Genomic DNA, 23,084 nt, shown 5'->3' with positions numbered 1-23,084 from the left:
CCATACATGCTTGATTTGAATAGCATCGCTGACCTACAAACCAGAATCAAAATTCCTGTAGAAGTTTGTGATAAACAGACACCATCCCTATTCGACGTAGCAAATTTTGTGCTCGGTACAAATCTTCAGAAGGGTGACGAGACGGTGGCATTAAGGTCGTCTGGATGGGAGAATTATCCCTTGACGTACGAGCGAAAAAAATATGATGCCCTCGATGCCCGTGTGAGTTTCGAGATAGCTGCAAGGTCCAAAGAGCTTGTTGCGAAGCCGTCTCCCACTGGATGGATGAACTATTTCCTCTCTTGTAAAAAAAATTATTCCCTCTCGGTGTATATTGATATAGATGGACTATTTCGATGGTGTGCATCTCTTTGGAACAGAGTAGTAGCGTGGGTCCGCTTGACTATAAGGAACTATTTATCCGCATATATAGCTTTCTCTGCTACTCCTTCCAGTGATCGGTATGCAGTGCATGTGTCCGTAGACATGACAGCTTGTCCATGGAAGTTCAACTACGGCGACCATCACGTTTCATCTCGCGATTCCCACGACGCCTCTCCAACCAACGGCACCACGGCCCCCAACATGCGCCTCACCCCTCTCGGCCGCACCGCCCCTCTGCCTTTGTGTGCATGACATGTGGGCCACCTAAAATGCGGCGAGCATCAAGTTTCTACCACAGCCACCCGCGATTCCCACGACGCTGCTCGAACCCATGAAACCACACGTCCCCCGACCTGCGGCTCACCCCTCTTGGCCCCACTGCCCCTCTGCCTACGGGAGCATTACATGTGGACCAGTCACCTATCGGGTCCACATGTTATTGACTCAAAGGTAGGTGTAGTAAGGCGCTGAAGCTCAGTCCCGACGGCCCTGAGAGGGAAATGTAACTCCTGCGCCAGGGCTTGTGGTGCTCCTGCAGCACGAACTCGTGCCAAACTCGAAATTTGTTTCTTTACTATACATGCACGCAACGATTTAATGGACATTGTAATCTCAACATGTGATGGGGAGCTCTAAATTTGAATTTGAAACTTATAAAACGAAAAGATTCAAAACAAATAAACTGGGAGAGAGGGTGTCGGTGTCAAAACCGGCGGATCTCGGGTAGGGGGTCCCGAACTGTGCGTCTAGGCCGGATGGTAACAGGAGGCAGGGAACACGATGTTTTACCCAGGTTCGGGCCCTCTCGATGGAGGTAAAACCCTACGTCCTGCTTGATTAATATTGATGATATGGGTAGTACAAGAGTAGATCTACCACGAGATCAAGGAGGCTAAACCCTAGAAGCTAGCCTATGGTATGATTGTTGTATATGGAGTTGATTGCCTACGGACTACAACCCTCCTGTTTATATAGACACCGGATAGGGTTAGGGTTACATAGAGTCGGTTACAATGGTAGGAGATCTTGAATATCCGCATCGCCAAGCTTGCCTTCCACGCCAAGGAAAGTCCTATCCGGACACGGGACGGAGTCTTCAATCTTGTATCTTCATAGTCCAGGAGTCCGGCTGAAGGTATAGTCCGGCTACCCGAACACCCCCTAATCCAGGACTCCCTAAGTAGCCCCTGAACCAGGCTTCAATGACGACGAGTCCGGCGCGCAAATTGTCTTCAGCATTGCAAGGCGGGTTCCTCCTCCAAGTCCTTCATAGAAGATTGTAAACTCCAAGAGTAGTGTCCGGCTCTGCAAAATAAGCTTCCACATATTGCCATAGAGAGAATAATATTAACACAAATCAAATCTGCTGACGTATTCCGCAGTGCGTCATCACACTATAGCCAAGTCCTTTACTCGAATCGTTTTCACTTTTCCACCTGAGCATGTTTTGCGAGGCGGTTTCCTTGGCACGTCTTGTCAAAGCAGAGATCGTGTGCCCCCCTTTTATGGGATTCTCATCAATACGGACGTGGGTAACCCAATCGTGCCCGTTAGCATGTTTTCTCGATTAAAGGCGAGTCCCAAACGGTTACGGGGAGGGCTCCTGGTATTCAACCTCTTATAAAGAGACCAGGGCCTTACTCCTTTTCTCCAATCTCAAAACAAGTTCGCCCATCGCCTCGAGTTCCAACACCCTAGGCTCCAGATTCCGGGCGCCTCAGACCTTCGACAATGTTCGGTTCCGACCTTCAAGGCCGATGGATGCCCTCCTCCGTCACGGAGGAGGACGTGCTAAAGTTGAGAGAGGCTAAGTTCTTGACCGCCGAAATTTCGCACAGGTTGCCTGCTCAAAGGCAGGCTATCCCCAGTCCCCAGCCCGGTGAGAGCGTAGTGTTCGTGTCTCACTTCCTTCGGGGGTTAGGCTTCCCGATGGATCCCTTTGTGAGGGGACTGCTGTTTTATTACGGGCTAGAATTCCACGACTTAGCTCTGGAGTCCATCCTCCATATCTCCTCGTTTATCGTTGTATGCGAAACGTTCCTCCGTGTTACCCCTTACTTCGGATTATGGCTCAAGACTTTCAAAGTGGAGCCGAAAATGATCAAGGGACGGCACGCAGAGTGCGGAGGCGCTGTTATAAGCAAAAATGCTGATGCTCCATGGCCCGAGGGCCCTTTTTAAGAGGAGCTGGGCTTGTGGCAACGAGAGTGGTTTTATATCACCGCTCCCCGGAGCGCCAAGTGGGTGGCGCTTCCTGCCTTTCGCTCGGGTCCCCCACCACGGCTAGCGTCATGGGTTAACAGAGGGTTAGATTGGGGTTTGCCCAAAGACGTGCCCTTGTTACAGGGCCGAATTAAGGATCTTTTGGAAGGAGACCTCAGCTTGGTCAAGGTGACGCAGGTCATGCTGATTCGCCGAATATGGTCCGGCAAACGTCGCCCCCTTCGCCTATGGGAGTTTAATCCAGAGGGACCGCGAGCTCTCCAGAACTTTATGGGCGCAACACCCGCGGAGATGTATAGACTGTTCTTCGGATCACAAGAGATGTGTCCGGATTTAACCGAGGACGCAGGCCTAAGCTGCAATCGGCCGGATACTCAAGTAAGCAACCTTGTGCCCGGACCTTCTATCCGTATAATTGTCATAAACTTGCCCCTAAAAGAGCCGTCCTTTTAAACAGGAGTGGATAGCGAAGGCAAAGCTGATCAGGTGTCCGGCTCCCCTTCCTAAAACCAGGCCGGATCCCGTGCTGGTCAGGATGCTGGAGATAATGCCTTTGGAGGGGGAGGACAAGGAAGCTATGGCCTCCTCGAAGGAGGCTGCTCCGAAGGGAGGAAACGACAATTCCTCTCCTAAGGGGAAGAAGAGAGCCGCCTCTGACGACCCGGAAACCATGGCCTCGAAGCGGGGGAGAAAATCCTCGTCAGAGGGTCCGACGCCGGGGAGTTCCTCGGCGGGACTAAGCCCTCAAGGGGATCAGCCCTCCAGCAAGCCGTAAGTGGAGAAAGATTTTCCTTTTGGGGGATGAGGGAAATCCTTGATTTATATCTGAGAAGATTAACCAAACCTTTACCTTGTAGCTCGGACCTCAGCCCTTCTCAGCAGAGCTCGTCTTCGGGGGATCTCCTTCCGGAGATGATGGAGAGCGGGACGCCTCCCCCTGCCGTGCCGCCTAGCGAGGCGGGCGAACTTGAGGTGTCGTCGCAGAGGGTTTCTCCGAATCCAGCAGGGGCGGAAGGTAGCTATGCGGCCCCCCGAGGTTCTCCGTGTCCGGCCTTTGAAAGAGGTCATGGGACGAGCCCGGCACCGTCTGGTGCTCGGCCGGAGGAGCTAAAGATTCTGCTGGGGCGAGCTTCTATCTCAGAGGAGCACCGCGCATTGATGGGCACGGTGATTGAAAGGATTTCATCCGCAGAGAGCGGATTGTATGAGGCCGTCAAAAGTTTACTGACGGTTTTCGAGGTACATTAGATAATGTATACTTTTGTCAGTTGCGCATGAATAAGATGCGCCCTGTGTAGATAGTAGCCCCTGAGACTCTGTGCGTCGTCAAGAAATGACGGCACGCGGAGGATCATAATCCCAGGTCTAAGATGTCGCCTTTGAATGTAGGCAGCAGGGTGTCTGGAATCAAGCCGAACAGACGATTCTGCCGAACTAAAGCGGCAACTGAACATGGCAGATGCTGACATCACGCTTGTCAATAAGCGGCTTGATGAGGCTCAAGGTATGTAATTCCTCGGGCGGCATCAGGTAAGAACAGTTTTATGCCTGTGTCTTACGATGTGTGTGCTTGACGCAGATGGTGCGGTCGCCGTGGAGAGTCATAGGGCAGAACTTACCCGAGCTAAAGAACAAGCCAGCGAAAGTGATGCGGCCACCAGGAAAGCCCTTGAAGAGCTGAGAGCCGAACAGGCTGCTCATTGCCGAAGCAAGGAAGAGATGGCCGAGATGGCCGAAAAGTTAAAAAGCGCGACAGACCATTGCAGACTTCTTGAAAAAGAAGACCAGGCGAAACAGACAGACTTAGAGAAGGCCGTTGCCAATGCCAAGGACGCGCGCTCTGTGATGAGAGCTGCGAAGGAGGAGCTGCGTCAGGCCGAACAGATTGCGGCTGGAAAGCCCTTTATGCTGCGAAGGAAATTTTGTGATCCGAAGTTTGCTCCGTTGGACCGGATGTGGAGTGTGGAGGATACCTATCTGGACTTGGCAGCGAGTGCTGCTGATGCGACCGAACACTTTCGAGATCAGAAAGATCGCGAAGTGGAAAAGCTTTTCTGGTCGCAGTTTCACAGTCCAGAGCGTCCACTGACAGTGGATGATCGTTTGGCTCAATGGGCCGAACTAAATAGGTTGTCTGGACTCGCCATGAAGTACGTCATGGGTCACCTGTGGCCGGGGAAATCGGAGCCAAAGAGTTATTTCAGCTTAGTGCAGCAATTCCTTGACGCGGTGCCGCGTATAAATGCAATGAAGAGGTTAGCATGCATAGAGGGCGCTAGGATGGCTCTTGCCCGTGTTAAGACATACTGGGCAGAGATGGAGACCACCATTGTTGCGTCCCGAGATTCGGACAAAAGCCGAGTACCCTCCGAGCACTATTTTCAGGAAGTTCTTGAAGGCACTCGTGTAATAGAGACGCAGTGCCCGAAAGATGCTATGTTATGATAGCATATGTAATTATAAAGTAATATTTTGATAAACCGTAGTGGCCTTTTTTATACTTGTGCCTCCAAGTATTGGGAACACCTACTGTGCGGCCGTTTTAAGATATATATATATATATACAAAATCTGAAAGATGGCAGTCGTTGGCTTCAGCCCCCACGCACATAGTGCGGGGGTGCTCGCAGAAGACGCATTTTCACACTTAACCCAACGTCTTGGTCCTACAAAGGAGGTGATAGCGCAGCGGGCCAGGCAACCGGACTATAATGCTTTAACACTTTCACTTAGCCATGGGAGTTTGACAGTGAGACTATTTAGGTAGCCCCTTGGTGGCAACTGCGCTCGTCCGAGTTCAGGGCGCGTATGTGCCTGACCGGGAGGCGGCCCTTCATTAAAGCGGAGGAATCCGATAGATTTCGATAGGTCATCGAGTGGCTGACCAGTCTCACGCTACATCATGACAGTCAGTTTTCGGCTTTCTCTACTGAGGTGCTCGCCCGGCCGAACCGGGGCACAATCGCAGTAGTTCTCCTGGTGCTACCTTAGCCGATAGAGCGGAACGTAAGATAGCCGAACTCAGGAGCCGGGCAACCCAACATTTGACCAAAGACATGATTCGGAGCTGATGCATATAATGCCAAAACTCGCGACGCCGAACACTCCCTAAGGTGTTCGGTCTTTATGAGTGCGGGCGAAACAACACTCTTTATTAAAAAAGAAAGCCCCTAGTGTCCAGGTACGTGCAAAAATTCTGACGTGGCCACATGCCAAGACGCCAGCCTCCTCCTTGGTTATATCAGAAAAAATCAGGGGATGTCTAGCAACAAGAGACAGTAAAAAAGGTTTACGCAGGGTCTTAATCTAAAAAGAATCCTTTAGGATGGGTCCCTACTGCATGTCTGCGCCTGTGTCTCCGTTGTGCCGTATCCTGGACGGGCGCCGCACGACGTTCATCTGTAAAAGAGAGGAACTGAGTTGAAAACGGGTCGTGCCGAAAAAGTTTAAAATAAACAAAGTATAAAGTGAAATATATAAGATTGAGCTTTATTGTCTCTTATGCGTGGAGCCCCTAGTGCGGGGGTATATGGCTTCTAGGCCTGCATCAATGATGATTTTGCACCGAACTCGTCTATCCGTGTTCGTGGTCTTGAATGACCTATTTCGAAGTTTTTTGGCCGGTGAGGCCATTTTGCTGTGGGGCTGTCAAAGCGGCCGCACAGTCCTCCGCTTGGGGAGGCACACTTTAGTGCTTCCCCTTCAAAGAGATGATGCCTCGTGGACCGGGCATCTTAAGCGTAAGAGATGCATAATGCGGTATTGCGTTAAAGCGAGCGAAAGCTTCGCGTCCCAGTAGTGCTTGATAGCGACTTGAGAACGGGACGATATGAAAGGTCAGCTTTTCGCGGCGGAAGTTATCGGCAGAGCCGAGTATGACTTCGAGCCGGAGAAAACCCATACAATGGGTGTCCGGACCAGGTATTACCCCTTGAAAGGAGGTTTTGCTGCGGCGGATTTTTGCTGGGTTTATCCCCATGTGCTGGATTGTATCCTGATATATCAGGTTTAGTCCACTGCCGCCGTCCATAAGGACATTTGAAAACTGGAGCCCTCCAATTATTGGATCGAGTATCAAGGCAGTCCAGCCTACATTCTTGATATTTCTAGAATAATCTAGCTGATCGAAGATGATCGGTTTTGACAACCAGTGGCAGGACCCTTTCGGGATGGGCCGTGTGGTGCGTACCTTTACGGGCGCCGCACGTTTTGTTATGTGAAGTGAGTTCACTGTTTTTACTTCTTGTGGGAAGTTCTTTTGTTTCCTGGTGCTCTGCTTTTGGGGTTCGTCCTCGTCTTCGCTTGGTGTGTCGAGCCCCTTGTGTTTGGCATTGAGTCTGCCGGATTGTTTGAAAACCCATCAGTCTCTGTGGGTATGGTTAGCAGGCTTCCCGGGAGTACTGTGTATCTGACATATCCTGTCCAGGATTTTATTTAGGTTGGATGGATCATCCCTGTTATCCTGTGGGAGCGATTTTGCCTGATTTTGTCGTGAACCTTTGAATCCGGCATTGACTGCCTTGCTCTTCGGACTTTTGTCCTTAGTCCGGCGATGGTCCTTGTTGCGTTGCGGTTTTCCGTTTCCATCCCTAGTTTCGGATGTACTTGGATCGCTGGGGCTGCACCTTGCCAACCAGCTGTCCTCCCCTGCACAAAAGCGGGTCATGAGGCTTGTTAGTGCGGCCATTGTTCTTGGCTTTTCTTGGCCGAGGTGTCTGGCGAGCCATTCGTCTCGGACGTTATGCCTGAAAGCTGCTAAGGCTTCAGCGTCCGGACAGTCGACTATCTGATTCTTTTTAGTGAGGAATTTATTCCAGAACTGCCGAGCTGATTCTCCGGGTTGTTGAGTTATGTGACTAAGATCGTCTGCATCCGGAGGGCGGACATAGGTCCCTTGAAAGTTTGCTCGGAAAACATCCTCGAGCTCTTCCCAGCTTCCAATTGTGTTTTCGGGAAGGCTTTTAAGCCAATGTCGGGCTGGCCCTTTAAGCTTAAGGGGTAAATATTTTATGGCATGGAGATCATCTCCTCTAGCCATGTGTATGTGGAGGATATAATCCTCGATCCAAACTCCAGGGTCTGTTGTTCCATCATATGCCTCTATGTTTACGGGTTTGAATCCCTCTGGAAATTCATAGTCTAGGACCTCATCGGTGAAACATAGGGGGTGTGCGGCGCCTCTGTATTTGGGTGTGCCGGATTCTGATGATGGCTTCATAGCGTTGCTTACGAGAGCTTGCTTTCTTGGCCCATAAATGGACCTGACTGGGCCATGATGCGAATCCTTAAGTGGGTCGCATGCCGATTTAGGTGCGGCGCCGCTTGCCGCTTTATGGGGTCATCTATCCGACCGTGTGGCTTTCTCATTTTTTGAATGCGAGGGCTCTTGGGCCTCTTCATCGAATTCAAGCAGTAGCTTTCTTTTCGGATAGCTTTTAGTGCGGCGACTGTCGCCGTATTTATCTGCGGTATTGATTATTTTGCTCCATCTAATCCGGAGTGCATCTTCCGCTGTTTTTAGCTTTTGCTTCTGCTTTTTTAGGCTGCATGCAGTTGCAACGAGCCTCTCATGGAGATTCTTCTGCTCCATAGGTTTATCCGGCATAAGGTCGTCCGGAATGTCGTTTTCGCCGGAGGCGGGATGTTCGGTTTCTCTATCCGTGTTGCCCTGTTCGTACGGTTGCTCTAAGGCCTGCTCGTCGTCTACCAGCTCGTCCTGCTCTATGGCTGGGTTTTTGTCGAGGCGGGGCTTGGGTCGGCGTTCACACCGACGTTTTGATTGTTTTTCGGGGGGTCGATCTCCCGTCCCATCCCCCTTTTCCTCGTTGTCGCTTCCTTTAGGGGTATCCACCATGTACACATCGTGAGATGAGATGGCTGTCCAATGCCCTATGGGCATTGGTTCGTCGGTATCTCCTGCATCGTCATCCATGCCGTCGATGTCTCTGGAGTCGAAGTTGAGCATGTCGTTTAAATTGTCGACAGTGGCTACCAAGTGGGTGGTGGGTGGGCTTTGAATTTCTTCATCGTCCGTATCCCATCCTCGCTGACCGTAGTTCGGCCAGGGCTCTCCTGATAAGGAGAGAGACTTGAGAGAGTTCAGGATATCGCCACAAGGCGAGTGCTGAAAAATGTCTGCGGCGGTGAACTCCATTATCGGTGCCCAATCGGATTCGATCGGCAGGGGCGCGGGAGGTTCGGAGTTCGGAAAGGAGTCCGGATCCTCGGAGTCACGGATCATGCAGAGTGCGGGGCTAGCGTTCGGCTCGATCGCCTTTGAGATTGAAGCCCCCGAGGTAACGTCCAACCGCTCATCCTCGATTGGCGCAATAGGCTCCGAGTTAGGGGTCGGAACCGATGCGTGTGCAGCCTCCAGGACACTGTCCGGAGGCAGAGCTAGATCATGCCCCTCGAGATAGTGCGGCGCGCTTGGCCGTGGCTCGAACCCGTCGAAGATCAAGTCTCCGCGGATGTCAGTCGTGTAGTTTAAGCTTCCAAACCTGACTTGATGGCCAGGGGCGTAGTTTTCGATCTGCTCCAGGTGGCCGAGCGAATTGGCCCGCAGAGCGAAGCCACCGAAGACGAAGATCTGTCCGGGGAGAAAAGTCTCGCCCTGGACCGCATCGTTGTTGATGATCAAAGGAGCCATCGGGCCTAAAGGCGATGTATGAGTAAAAAAATGAAACAAGACACTGAGGTAACCATGAAGGAATTGGAGATTTTGCAGACTGAAATTTGTGCTATCTAAATCCGGCCAATCCTATTTTCTGAAGAGATTATAGTTCAATTGGAGTTAAGTTGATGCGCGTCCATGATGTATGAGTTGTATTTGCCCAATGTATGTAATTTGCTGTTTGTGTATGCTTTATTATCACCTGTGCCGAACCATAATGCCCAGTGGGTATAATCGGCTGTAATTTCTTTATTGTATAGTGTGGGATTATTCTACCTTTCTATGCCTTGATCTCTTTGTTGTAATAGTGTAGGCTTTTTAGAGGTGATAGTATTGAGTAGGATAATTCTTTGAATATGCTATATCGTTCAAATGGGGGCCAATTCGCCCGACCATGGCCCTTCACGGGCCGTCAGATCCATGGGCCTTCTACGTCTCGTAGGATCCATGGGCCGCTAGCTCATTTATGGGTCTTGTACGGGCCTTTAATGGGCCATAGATGGGCCTTTAATGGAAATCGTACGTTTTATCGGCTGACCATAACGGGCCGTTAAGAGGCCGTATTTGGTGATGCTATGAAAATGGCCCAACAGACTAACGGTCCGCAAACGGGCCGACCGTAACGACGGGCTGAATTTGGCCCACAAACAGAAAATGACAGTAACGGGCCGTAAGTAACCGAATGCTGCAAATGAGCCCAAGAATAAATGGGCCCTCAGAAGGCCGAAAGTTAACTTGGGCAGGAAATGGCCCAACGGAATAACGGGCCGTTAATGGGTATAAAGTGATACACTGTTCATTACGGGCCAGTTTCACCACGGCCTGTTAATGGGTGTAAAGTAATACACTGTTCATTACGGGCCAGTTTCAGCACGGCCGCTAATGGGCCAAGAGCTACAAAGGGCCTCATATGGGTCGAAAGACGTCATGGGCTATACATGGGCCAGAAGTGAAAATGGGATGGAATCATATTGGACGGCCCAGATGACGCTACTGGGCCTAATTCGGATAGGGCGTAACGGGCCTTGGATTAGCGGGCTGTAAATGGGCTATATGCGAACAAGCCGTTAACAGGCTTTCCATGGGCCGGCCCGCCAGCTTTTGACCAAGTCAAATGGGCCGGCCTTTTCACAGGAATGGGCCACTGTTGGGCCGTGCCACGTGTTGACGTATCATAGGCGCCTTCTGTCCAGTGAGTGGATGACATCTGTCCCAACGATGAGTCGACACGTGTTTCCTCTAGGCAATGATGATTTTACACGTGGAAAATCCCCATTGGTCGGGGTTGTCAACGGGTTATCGAATCCAAAACCCGACCCGATAGCTTAACGGAGTTCCTTACGGTGGATGCCACGTGTCGGTCACCCTTGACGAAAGCACTTCTGTGACACGCGATTTATCGTCATGGAAGTGGACACTTCCGTGATGATAATTTTGGTAATGTCATGGAACACTTCTACGACAGCACAGGTATGACTATCTTGATTCTGTCATAAATTTGTCATGGATGCACATGCATGGCAAAAAAGCGACCTACTGTGACAAACACGTATCATCACAGAAGTGTATTTTTTTGTAGTGAAGGTCTGGGGCGCCGCGGTTGATGTCTACTACACAACCTTTTTCTTGTAGATGTTGTTGGGCCTCCAAGTGCAGAGGTTTGTAAGACAGTAGCAATTTTTTCTCAAGTGGATGAGCTAAGGTTTATCAATCTGTGGGAGGCATAGGATGAAGATGGTCTCTCTCAAACATCTCTGCAACCAGATAACAAAGAGTCTCTTGTGTCCCCAACACACCCAATACAATGGTAAATTGTATAGGTGCACTAGTTCGGCGAAGAGACGGTGATACAAATGCAATATGGATGGTAGATATAGGTTTTTATAATCTGAAATTATAAAAACAGCAAGGTAACTAATGATAAAAGTGAGCGAAAATAGTATTGCAATGCGTTGAAACAAGGCCTAGGGTTCATACTTTCACTAGCTAGTGCAAGTTCTCTCAACAATAATAACATAATTAGATCATATAACTATCCCTCAACATGCAACAAAGAGTCACTCCAAAGTCACTAATAGCAGAGAACAAACGAAGAGATTATTGTAGGATACGAAACCACCTCAAAGTTATTCTTTTCGATCAATCCATTGGGCTATTCCTATAAGTGTCATAAACAACCCTAGAGTTCGTAGTAAAATAACACCTTAAGACACAAATCAACCAAAACCCTAATGTCATCTAGATACTCCAATGTCACCTCAAGTATCCATGGATATGATTATACGATATGCATCACACAATCTCAGATTCATCTATTCAACCAACACAAAGAACTTCAAAGAGTGCCCCAAAGTTTTTACCTGAGAGTCAAGACGAAAATGTGTGCCAACCCCTATGCATAGATTCCCAAGGTCACGGAACCCGCAAGTTGATCACCAAAACATACGTCAAGTGAATCAATAGAATACCCCATTGTCACCACAAGTATCCCATGCAAGACATACATCAAGTGTTCTCAAATCCTTAAAGACTCAATACGATAAGATAACTTCAAAGGGAAAAATCAATCCATTACAAGAAGGTAGAGGGGGAGAAACATCATAAGATCCAACTATAGTTGCAAAGCTCGCGGTACATCAAGATCGTGCCAAATTAAGAACACTAGAGAGAGAGATCAAACACATAGCTACTGGTACATACCCTCAGCCCCGAGGGTGAACTACTCCCTCCTCGGCACGGAGAGCGGCGGGATGATGAAGATGGCCACCGGTGATGGATCCCCCCTCCGGCAGGGTGCTAGAACAGGGTCCTGATTGGTTTTTGGTGGCTACACAGGCTTGCGGCGGCAGAACTCCCGATCTAGGTTTCTTTTCGGGGGTTTCTGTATTTATAGGAATTTTGGGCGTCGATCTCACATTAGGGGGGTTTTCAAGTCATCCACGAGGCAGGGGGCGCACCCAGGGGGTAGGGCGCGCCCTCCACCCTCGTGGATGGCTTGGGACTCTCCTGGACCAACTATTTTACTTCGAGGGCTTCTTTTGGTCCATAAAAAATCATCAAAAATTGGCACGTCAATTGGACTCCGTTTGATATTCCTTTTCTGTAAAACTCAAAAATAAGGAAAAAAACAGAAACTGGCACTGGGCTCTAGGTTAATAGGTTAGTCCCAAAAATCATATAAAATAGCATATAAATGCATATAAAACATCCAAGATGGATAATATAATAGCATGGAACAATAAAAAATTATAGATACGTTGGAGACGTATCAGCGGTCGTCAGGGACGACGGCGACGCGACCGGATCACCGACGACGCGGCCGGATCTGGGCCCAAGCGTGGGCTTGGTCTCCAGGTCGAGGCGGCACGGTGGCGGGTGCGACACGTCGGCAACTGGGCGGATCTGAGGATTCCATCCTTGTTTGGTCCTTGACAGCGCGGGAAACTCCAGGGGAAACCCTAGATCTCCTTGGGATCAAGCGATGGCGGTGCTTTTGCGTCGTAGTCCCTCTTCAGGGCATCGTTTTGGAGTTTGCTCCAGTTGAAGGGACCAGCGATGTCGACGACGCACACCCGGTGGCGCAAGTGCCAATGAAAATCGCGCTGACTATGGTCTTGGCGGACGATGGCGACGTCTTTGATGTCGTTTCCTTGTCGACGCATCGTCGTTGCAGATTGCATCATCAGGCTCGGGATGCTCCGGGGGAAACCCTAGATCTGGGTCTCCTAGATCGAACGATAATGGCGTTCTCTATATCGCTTTCCCTCCTAGGGGCATCATTTTGGACCAAGTGATGGCTATAGGTGGCAAGAGGAGGAGCGGTGTTACATCTACCGCAAGGCCAATGGCGGATCACGGCGGCATGGTGTTGCGGAGTTTCGGCGATGGGCGCGCGTGGATGGACACACGCAGGATGATGGCGTTGTCTGACGTCATCGTGGCGTTGAGGCAGGCCTGGCAATGTTGGTGCGTCAGGACCTGCTCTGGAGATGGATCAGTGGTTAGTGGTGGCGGCGGCCTTTGATAGTGCACCAGACCGGTGTGTGACCCAATCCCGACATTGTGGCTTGGTTGGGGCATCCGACTTTAAATGTTAGGATTTCGTGTGATGTCTGTTTGGTATTAGGCCGGGACATTTGGCACCCCGGCGATGGCCGAACAGTTCCCCGGCGATGAGGCGGCGGCCAACGGCTTCGGCCGCCGCTCGCTCCGTGAACAGGAGTCGTGGCTCGTGTTCGAGGCCAACATCCTGGCGCCACCGGACATGCACGCCGGGGGGGGTGGAGGCTCAGCAACGGGGGAGTGCCCATTCCCCCGCTGCGCGACGCCGTGGTGCGCCCCCCCCCCCCCCCTACTTCGTCGTCGAGGTAGAGCTCGTGCACGCCTCCCTCACCGACGAGGAGCTCACCCTCCCCCAGTACGCCACCGACAACCACGCGGCGTGGGCGGCGTACTTCGAGCGCCATCAGGAGCAGAGGCTGGCATGCACCAACGGGGTGCGGGTGGTGGGCGGCACGAAGAACACCGACGGGCGCCCCGCGTGGTGGAGCGTCCCTGGCCGCACGCTCGAGGGCGTGCTGACGCACCTTGAGGGAGGCAACAACCCGCGGCTGGCATACCCTCCCCCGACGGCCGCCCCCGCCCATCGCCGACGCGCCGGGCAATGGATGCCCAGGAGGTTCGGCTCCTTCTCGACATCCTCCTCGCACTCCTCATCATGCTCTTCTTCCCACTCCTCCGGCTCTCCGGCGCTGCTCAGCCTCAAGGCCAAGCACGCGGTGGAGACGCCGCTCGGCCGGCGCAGTTGCAGCGCCGGCATCGTCATCAACGAGGGCGGCCGGCGCGCCTCCTCGTCGGCTCCTTCGCGCTTCGTCAAGCCAAAGACGGAGCCGGGGCTCACGCCGATGAAAACTGAGCCGGGGCTCCCCGCCGTGAAGACGGAGCATGGCGACGTGGAGCTCGACGACGAGGCGGCCCTGAAATGGGCGCGCGAGGACTTCGTGAAGATGGAGAGGGAGCGCCAGTGCGCCGCCCTGCGGCGCTTAGAGCAGCGCCACCGGGGCCGCGACGAAGGAGGAGTCGTCGTCCTCGACGATAGCAACGACGACGATGCGCCAGCACCGCCGCCACTAGTCCGCCATGGCGACGCTGGGCAGGGGTCCAGCAAGGACGGCCGCGTTAAGGAGGAGAAGGCCGACGACGATGACAGCGGCGAGGATGGCGGCGACCACGGCGACTACTTGGCGTTCAGCAATTTCTTTTTTAGTTTATATTTGCTATGTACCGCGTCGCGAACATGAACATGTCTAATATATGCCGAAGTTTGCCGAAATTTAGCCGTGTTTAACCGAACTTCACCGAACGTTTTTTTTTGAAAATATTAGACGCGTCTAGGGGCGGCCTGGGGCCGACGACTGGGGACCAAATCGTCCCCAGGCCCTTTTTTGCCGGCTAGCTCCTAGACGGCGATTTTAGACGCCCCCTGGGGGGCCAACAGCTGGAGATGCTCTGAGGTCGCTCCGATTGGGCAAGAGATAAGAGCACGAATCGGATTGGTTGTTGGTGGTGCGGGTACGACTGGTCGGGTCGCTGCAGGTGGCCCTTTTGGTTTGTTGGCCCGCATGTCAATTGCCGGCTTCCTCTGCTCGTGAGTTGGGGAGAGATCGCTTACCAGCGAAGGCAACCGAGGTGAATACATCGAGCCCCACAGCCACGCATCACACCGTGTGCAGCTTCCTCCTGTGCGCCTCCCCCTCGATCTTGCGGCCTAGACGACGCCGCCGCTCCTCTCGTCCTGGGCTGTGCGACCTCCCCATGGTCACCGGTGGATAAGAGGCCGCCGAAAGATGAGACACCATGTGGGAGGAAGAAGCCTTCATCGACCGACGAAGGGGCAGATGTTGAGGGGAAGGGCAGCGAACACGGGCAGAAGCCGATGCCCGCCAGCAATGGCAGGTTGGATCTGGACGGCGTGCTCGTGGCGCCAATCACCATCTGGGTGATCAGGGCCGATGGGTTCATCTTCTCTCACCTCCTGCGACTGTGAGAAGCTTATGTCCGAGACACCGTACTCCGTCCTCGCCATTGACGTTTAATGCTACAAGATCCTCGGCCTCGTCGATCCACCCCCGCACCACGTCGTCGGCCGCATCTCCTTCCACTACCTCAACTGTTGGAGATATGCCCTAGAGGCAATCATGTATGATGATATTTCCTATGTGTTTATGAATAAAGATAGTCCTTGGACATTATCAATGATGTGTATCAGCAAGTACGTGACTTGTTTGTGGGACTATGCATTGTATGATGACTGTCCTAAAAGGTCCCTAGTCGAAAGGGCTGTGTGGACGCGCAGCCAACTAGACTAGCATATGACACGGTTGATGGCTTGGTCTCACTAGCCATGGAGCATTGGATGCTAACCGGATAATATGGACTTGGAAGGATCTGGTCGGATTCGACATAGTCGGATCCGAGTCGAGATAAGGTCTGAGTCGGACAGACCCAACTATGAGACACAGCGCTATGTCATCTGTGCGTCTCTAGTACAACATATGTTCTATGTCCTAAGACCTGACCCGACGCATGTACTCGGGATGGTGACAGACTTGCTTTGGACCGACCAAACGCTACTCCTTTACTGGGTAGTTACAAAGGTAGGTTTCAGGCTTGTCCAGACCCATGCTGCGAGACATGGTCGAGCAAGATGGGATTTGCCCCTCCGACCAGGAGAGATATACTCTGGGCCCCTCGTGTGATCCGACCAGGATAAGCATGGCCATGCAACAAGGATTATGAGATAATCCGGATAGTGGTCGGCATCACTGGAACGAGAAAGAGATTGGGATAGCACAAGGATGACAGACTCGCCTTGAGCTTGACAACATATATCGTGTGGCAAAAGGAATGGAAGTATGATGTACATGTTCGCTAACCAGCTTCATAGTCTGCTTGGTGTTCGGCATGCCTTGCTAGAGGCCGCTACCAACCGTGCAGTTCGGAGTTGATCCGAACTACGACCAAGCCGACTTGAACCTAAGGGGTCGCGCGCTTAAGGGAAGGAACCTACGAGGTCGGATCCGAGGACACTGGTCGGATGTGATCCGAACTGTATTCGGATTGTGGCCGAGTAGACTTATGGGCTTTAGGGTCCGTGCGAGGCCCAAGTGTTGTGCTCGCGACGGACGCCTATATATATAGTGGAGATGCCACACACTCACGCGGTTGATGGCTTCGGCGCTGTCACTAGGGTTTGCATGTGTTGCGAATAGACACCTCCACTCGCCGCCGGTTGTGTGATCGGACCTAGCAGTCCGCCGCACGACGTTTCCTCCTGCACGCACGGATGCCGTTAGAGGCGGTGCACTTGCGCCGCTCCGGCGAATCTGTACGAGGGAACCGACCACCGGTTGTACGAGGGAGATCGGACGATGAGGAGACGATCCACACGGACGCGCTGCCCCAACTCTTCTTCCGCTGCACGGCACTGCATGTCTAGTGGTAAAGAACTGTGATCCATCTCCCGTAACATGTTCTTGGTTGTTCTACGCGTAGGAAATTTTAATTTGCAGTCGACGCACCCTACCGTAGATCCCTAACATCAACGTCAAGAACTGACTCCTGCCTGGTGGGCCTCATCAAGGTGTCTGATCTGGTCCGGCCCTCCCCACCTCCTCTCCCTTCCCCGCTCACTCCTGTCCCCTGATGGCAAATTGATCTGCGAAATTTTGTTATTGTCTCTTTTAGTGTTCTTGAGCTTGTTTTAGTTATTTAGGTTTGGATGGTGGGAGAAAAACTGGGTGAAGGCATTGGTAGTACAAAGAAAGAAGCGCTGCATCAGGCTGCAGAAATATCTTTAAGAAATTTGCCAATTAAGTTTGTTTTATTGCATATTTGTACTAACCTCTCTGGTTTCGTTTTTAAGGATATAAGATAATATGTTACGTAATCAAGAGATTCATTTTAAATTTGGATTGTTCACATGCTTACTCGAAGGATATATGTTGTGCCATGTGGAGTTTTCTCATTTTAGCACCAGCTATCTTGGAATTAGATCGGATAGTGTGGGAATATAATGATGACTGTTTCTTGATGGGTACTTGCTGCATGATTTTTTCCAGTGCATGTCCATGTTTACATGTGAAAGTTTCTTGCTTGATTCCGTTCTACTGGTTCATTGGATGAATAAACTCACATCTTGCATGGCCAAACTCTCGGCTGATGTTTCTAATAATTCACTTTTTGTCATTGCAGGAGATTATGGAGTGTAATTCTTCAAATGTGCAAATGTCACGTTGTGCTAAGGGCTCCGAGACTACAATAGAGACCAAAATCAAGACTTTGGATTCTCAAATATACAATTTGTGTGTGAATAAATATGTAAGTTGACAATGCATGCTCATATCACAAACTATGGTCAGAAGTTGCTCTCTGGGAACTCATGATGTGTTTTTTGAATTGTTTGTGTATTTTTCTCTTGTGCTATGTAAAAACTTGGTTGTTTCCATGCAATTTTTATTCACAATCAATTTGATTCCTGCGACGTCCTCCTGTTTTTTCTCAGAAAAATTACTGTTGCATTCTGATTTGACAAGAAATTTACATATAACTGTATGGAAAATCTCTTCTAATTCCTGTAAGTAATTTTGAGAACACACCAGTACATCCATATTTCATAAGCAATGTGTTAGTTGGATGCCATTTAGTATTATGCCTTTATGCCAAATATTAGAAGTTACATGAGTAGGCGCATGATGTGCTGGATATTCATGTCATCATAAGTTCACGTGAATAATTTGCCTTTTAGATTTTTTATGAAAATCTCTTGATAGAGCTTTGTTTCATTTATTTTCTGAAGTTAAAGGCGGATATATATAGTGTTGTTGTGCTCATCGTCTAGGACACTGTTATGTTGAAAACATTTTGTACTGATTTGATGTTTCAAATTCACTTGCAGATAAGTACATGTCGTCTGATCCAAATAAGATGACTAATGTGAATGAAGATGGTTCCGATAGCAATCCAAACTTTGTTGGATACTCTGAGAACACCAGGAATGATATATTGCCAGCACTTAAGAGGAAAACAGGAGGTTCTGGTTCTATTGCTGCTCTTAAGGTACTACTGGTCGTTTGACTCTCTGCTCATTAAACTGGTAGTGTATAAGATGTGTGAAACATACTACAGTGCACTCTTGAGGGATATAACTTAGTTTTTTAAGCTGGGCCAAGTCCTCTAGATGGTTCAGGAGGCAAGGAGACTTATGCTCAGGTCAGTTAGCAGCTTCATTCTTCGAGTTGTTTGACTTGATATCTGTAGTGTTGACAGCATACACATTAAACCGAGAGAATGAAATGTTTCCGGTCATATGAAGGTGATTGATCTTCTTAGCAGAAAAAAATAGTAAATCATAATATATTTATCCTACAACTGGTCTGGTGCCCTTCTCTGTTCTCATGTGTGTTCTTTGTTTGGCAGATCATGGTGAAGTGAGCAACCAAATCATCCTCACTTCTTGATTCTGTGCTCCATGCTGCTCTTCCTTCGATTGCGGCTCATCTTCGTTTGCTGCTCAGGTTCGTTTCCATGCATATAGCTCACTACCTGTTTGTCTTTATGTTCAGCAACTATATTTGTCTGTTCGTGTTTCATTGCATCAGATTAAAATTATAATTTTTTCACCACAGTTTTTGGTGGTCGTTTTGTTGCTGCTGCTCGTTGGTGATTGGTTTTTGCAGCTGGGTCACATTTGTGCTTCATGTATGATTCTCTCTTCCTTTCACAAATATTTATTTCCATTCTTTGCCTTCATGTCGTATGGTGCTGCCATTGATGTTGTTACTGTTAGGTCGATCTCTCCACCGAGTGGGCTCAACAGCCCATCGGGCCCTAATCTATTCGCGCCCTGATCGGGGGCGCCCAATCCTCTTATGGTTGGTGGGCCCCTGTGACCTGCGATATAGACCTGCGATATATAGAGAGGTGAGGGCCGGGGCACAAGGTACGAGGTTTATCGCACCGCCAGACTCCCCACCGAAATCCCCTTCCGATCTAGGGCAATTGCAGTGCTCACGGGAAGCACCACTGCCACCTCTCCATCTCGATCTCTCTGCTATCACCGACCCCTACTTCACCATGGCCGGCGCTGGATCGAGCTCATCTGCACCCAAAGAAGGTAGGTTTACCGGATGATCTAGCCTACCCCGATCCTTTGGATCTATCAATGGTATCAGAGCCACTGGCTAGATGATTTCGGTACAAAGAAACAAAAACAGAAAAAGGGAAAGAGATCCCCTCCCCCAAGAACCCTAGACAGGGCAAAGTAAACCACCGGATTTTGGCCTTGGACCTCACCGGTAAAGAGCGCCGCCGCACGGCCGCTCCTGTTCCTCTCGATCCCCACACGCATCGGCAAGCCGAGGTGCGGGGACGAAGAACCACCGGAGCTACCAAGCTCGCCGGAAAAGAGAGTCAAAATGTCAAAAGAAAGGGGTTGTAGCACCGCGGCCAAGTCCCTCGACAGCGGCGCGCCCACCGCAAGGGAGGTCGCGCGACCGGCGAGGAGGATGGCAACGGCACGATCTGGCCGAGCTCCAGTTCCTCTCGCTGCACCTCTCTGTCTCTCTTGTGAAAACGGAAAAGGAAGAGGGGAAAAGAAGTCTCGCGTGGCGCGGCGGCTAGAAGCCGTCGCCGGCGGTCGGTGAGGCTTCTTCCCCACTAGCTGGCATGGCCATGAGAGCAGAGGAGGGTGCTCGCATCGTGGGCTCTCTCTGCAACAGAGAAGAGAAAGGAAAAGGAGGGGGAAGGAAGGGGAGGCACGCGCGGCGCGGTGGTAGACGTCGTCGCCGGCGGCCAGCGCTCTCGCGCAGTGGCGCTCGACGCCGTTGCCGGCGAAGTCCCGTGCGGGACAGAGGCGAGCGGCGCGTGAGAGGCGAAGAGGAGAAAGAGTGGCGCTAGGGTCCGATCGGGGCGACAGGTTGCTTGGTTTTGATCCAGCGAGATGCGCGCTGGACCGTCGGATTGTCATGGACGGCCGTGATTCAAACCCTAACCCGCAGCTGGGCCTCTAGGCCGAAAGTGGAGAGCGGCGCGCCGGGCCGAGGCCGCAGCCGCTAGCGCTGGGCCGAGGCCAATAGTCGCGCGCTGGGCCGGGGCTAGACTCCGCTGTAGTTTTTCCTTTTTCCTTTTCGTTTTAATAGTTTCTGTCCAGTTTTGGGGGCAGTTTTCTAATAGATTTTCTATGCAATTTTTTCCAATAAAAATTTTTTGTATAGAAAATAGAAAAGTTCTGAAAATGAAAATAGATAATTTTTAGAAAAAGAAATGTTCATGAATTTTTATAAAGAAAATAATAAAGTTCATGAATTTTTTAAGGAAAAGTTTCTTTAAAGAATTAAAAGTTCATGAATATTTTTCCGCTGCGTAAATAATTAATGCTCTTTTACACAGAAAATAAAAGTTTATATAGTATTAAGTTTTTTAAGAGCATGTTAAAGTGATTATTAAAATGAATATGATCATGTTATTTTTTATGACCAACGTTGTTTAATAACATGATCATGTTTTATTATTGAAATTTAAAGGTGCATTTATTTCTAATATTTTGCCCAACGGTAATATAGATTTAATTGCATAGACAATTATATGTTTAATTTGACCAACGTTAGATTAATGCATATGATTGTTATATTGATGTCACTTAAATTGTGATTTCAGGAGGCTTTCACTTGATGAGTTGCCTAAAAGAAGTTCCGACACTCAGAGGTGACAACCACACTGGGTGGAGGAAGAAAGTTGAACTGGCATTTGTTTGTGCTGATCTGGACTGGGTTCTGGATGAACCACAGTCGGTCAGACCTACAGAGCCAGTAAGAGAGACCACTGATGATAATGCTGCATGGGCTAAAAAGAGGGGGGATTATGCTCCTTTGGAGATGTCCTACATCGTAGACAACCAAAAGTGGGTCAATGCAAATAAAAAATGCATGGCGTTTATAAAGAATACAATTGAGAGCACCATTGTGGGCTCCATTGCAGAGTGCACTTCCGCAGGGGAGTTGCTGACAAAGATAAAGAGCCAGTTCACTAGCTCTTCAAAAATATATGCCACCCAGATGTTAAAACAACTTGTGACAGAACAATACACAGGTGGTGGAATAAGAGAGCACATCCTCAGGATGAGCAATATGGCAGCAAAGCTAAAGCCCATGGATGAGGATCTGGGGATCAAATCAAAGCTTCTGGTCCACCTGGTCATGGCTTCACTGCCAAAGGAGTTTGAAACTTTTATGAACATGGGACATTGAAAAGACAATTGCAATGTGTATCCAAGAAGAGGACAGATTAAAAGCCTCACATGGTGGTACACTCAACTATGTGAAGGATCACAAGAAAAAGAACTACAATCAAAACAACAAAAGTTCTCCTTCAAAGCCACAAGGAAAAGCTCCCTATCAGCATCAGCGTCAGCAACAGTCTTTCCCAGTGGAAAAAGACACTTGTCTCCACTGTAAGCAGACCGGGCATTACAAGAAAGACTGCCCTGTTTGGCTGAAGTCCTTAATGGCAAAGCAAGGTAACAACATTGTTTCCTTAGTTAATGAATCCTTGTACACACAGTTTTCGAAATCTACTTGGTGGATTGACTCAGGGGCAACTGTTCATGTTGCAAATTGTTTACAGGGATTCCATTCGACCCGGACTATGCTAAGAAGAGAAGGAGGCATTGAAGTAGCCAATGGAATAAAAGCGAAAGTTGAAGCTGTCGGCGACATCTCCTTGGAGTTAGCTGATGAATTCAATCTTCTACTTAGAGATGTTCTTTATGTTCCTTCATGTAATAGAAACTTAATTAGCGTTTCATGTTTGGACAAAGAAAATTATGAGTGTTATTTTGGACATGGCAAGTGTGCCATCTGGTATAATAATGCTTATGTGGGTAATGCTTTACTACATGATGAGCTTTATTTGTTATCACTTCGTGAAAAAGTGCATTCTGTATGCAATGTGAATGAACATATTTCCACATCGAATAAAGAACGAAAGAAAAGAAAGAGAACATTCGACTCATCGAAATTATGGCATTGTCGCTTGGGCCATATTTCGAAGGGGAGAATAGAAAGATTAGTCAAAAGTGAAATTCTTCCACAGTTAGAATTCTCAGACTTAGAACAATGTGTAGATTGCATTAAAGGAAAGTATATAAAACAAATCAAAAAAGGTGCAATCCATAGCACAAGCACACTAGAAATCACCCACACTGACATTTGTGGACCATTTCCGGTGAAAAGTGTGGATGGATATGACTCGTTCATAACATTCACAGATGATTACTCTCGCTATGGTTATATTTATCCAATCAAAGAAAGATCTGAAGCGTTGGATAAATTTAAAATATTCAAAGCTGAAGTTGAAAACCAGCATGATAAAAGAATAAAGATAGTAAGCCCCGACTGTGGGGGAGAGTACTACGGTCGGCACACTCCATATGGCCAAGTCCCTGGACCTTTTGCAAAGTTCTTATAGGAGACTGGCATAGTCGCCCAGTATTCAATGCCGGGTGAACCTCAGCAAAATGGGGTAGCTGAAAGGCGCAACCGTACACTTATGGATATTGTGCGCGGCATGATGAGTTATTCCAACTTGCCATTGGGATTATGGATGGAGGCGCTTAAAATCGCCATTCACATTCTCAATGGAGTACCAAGCAAGTCGGTGCCCAAAACACCGTACGAGCTATGGACAGGAAGGATTCCCTTCCTACATCACTTCAGGGTGTGGGGGTCTCCTGCTGAGGCCAAAATGTT

At 49.6% G+C, this 23,084-nt stretch overlaps 1 protein-coding gene and 1 long non-coding RNA gene across 2 annotated transcripts; both read left to right on the top strand.

Annotated features, from left to right (window-relative positions):
* The first annotated feature begins 17,301 nt into the window (after positions 1–17,301).
* On the top strand, positions 17,302–18,974 carry LOC123151863 (uncharacterized). Its single transcript, XR_006475900.1, has 3 exons — positions 17,302–17,658; positions 18,236–18,549; positions 18,757–18,974. It is a non-coding gene; the product is annotated as an uncharacterized lncRNA (long non-coding RNA).
* Positions 18,975–19,308: 334 nt separating this feature from the next.
* LOC123151861 (uncharacterized) lies at positions 19,309–22,187 on the top strand. Its single transcript, XM_044571504.1, has 3 exons — positions 19,309–19,453; positions 20,995–21,853; positions 21,961–22,187. Exons 1-2 carry the CDS (start codon positions 19,414–19,416, stop codon positions 21,582–21,584), a joined length of 630 nt encoding a protein of 209 aa, XP_044427439.1. The 5' UTR covers positions 19,309–19,413; the 3' UTR covers positions 21,585–21,853; positions 21,961–22,187.
* The last annotated feature ends 897 nt before the right edge of the window (positions 22,188–23,084 follow it).

This window comes from Triticum aestivum, chromosome 7A, assembly GCF_018294505.1.
Source record: "Triticum aestivum cultivar Chinese Spring chromosome 7A, IWGSC CS RefSeq v2.1, whole genome shotgun sequence".
Classification (NCBI taxonomy): Eukaryota; Viridiplantae; Streptophyta; class Magnoliopsida; order Poales; family Poaceae; genus Triticum; species Triticum aestivum.
Note: the sequence above shows the minus strand (reverse complement) of the source record. Positions and strands in the feature narration are given on the sequence as shown.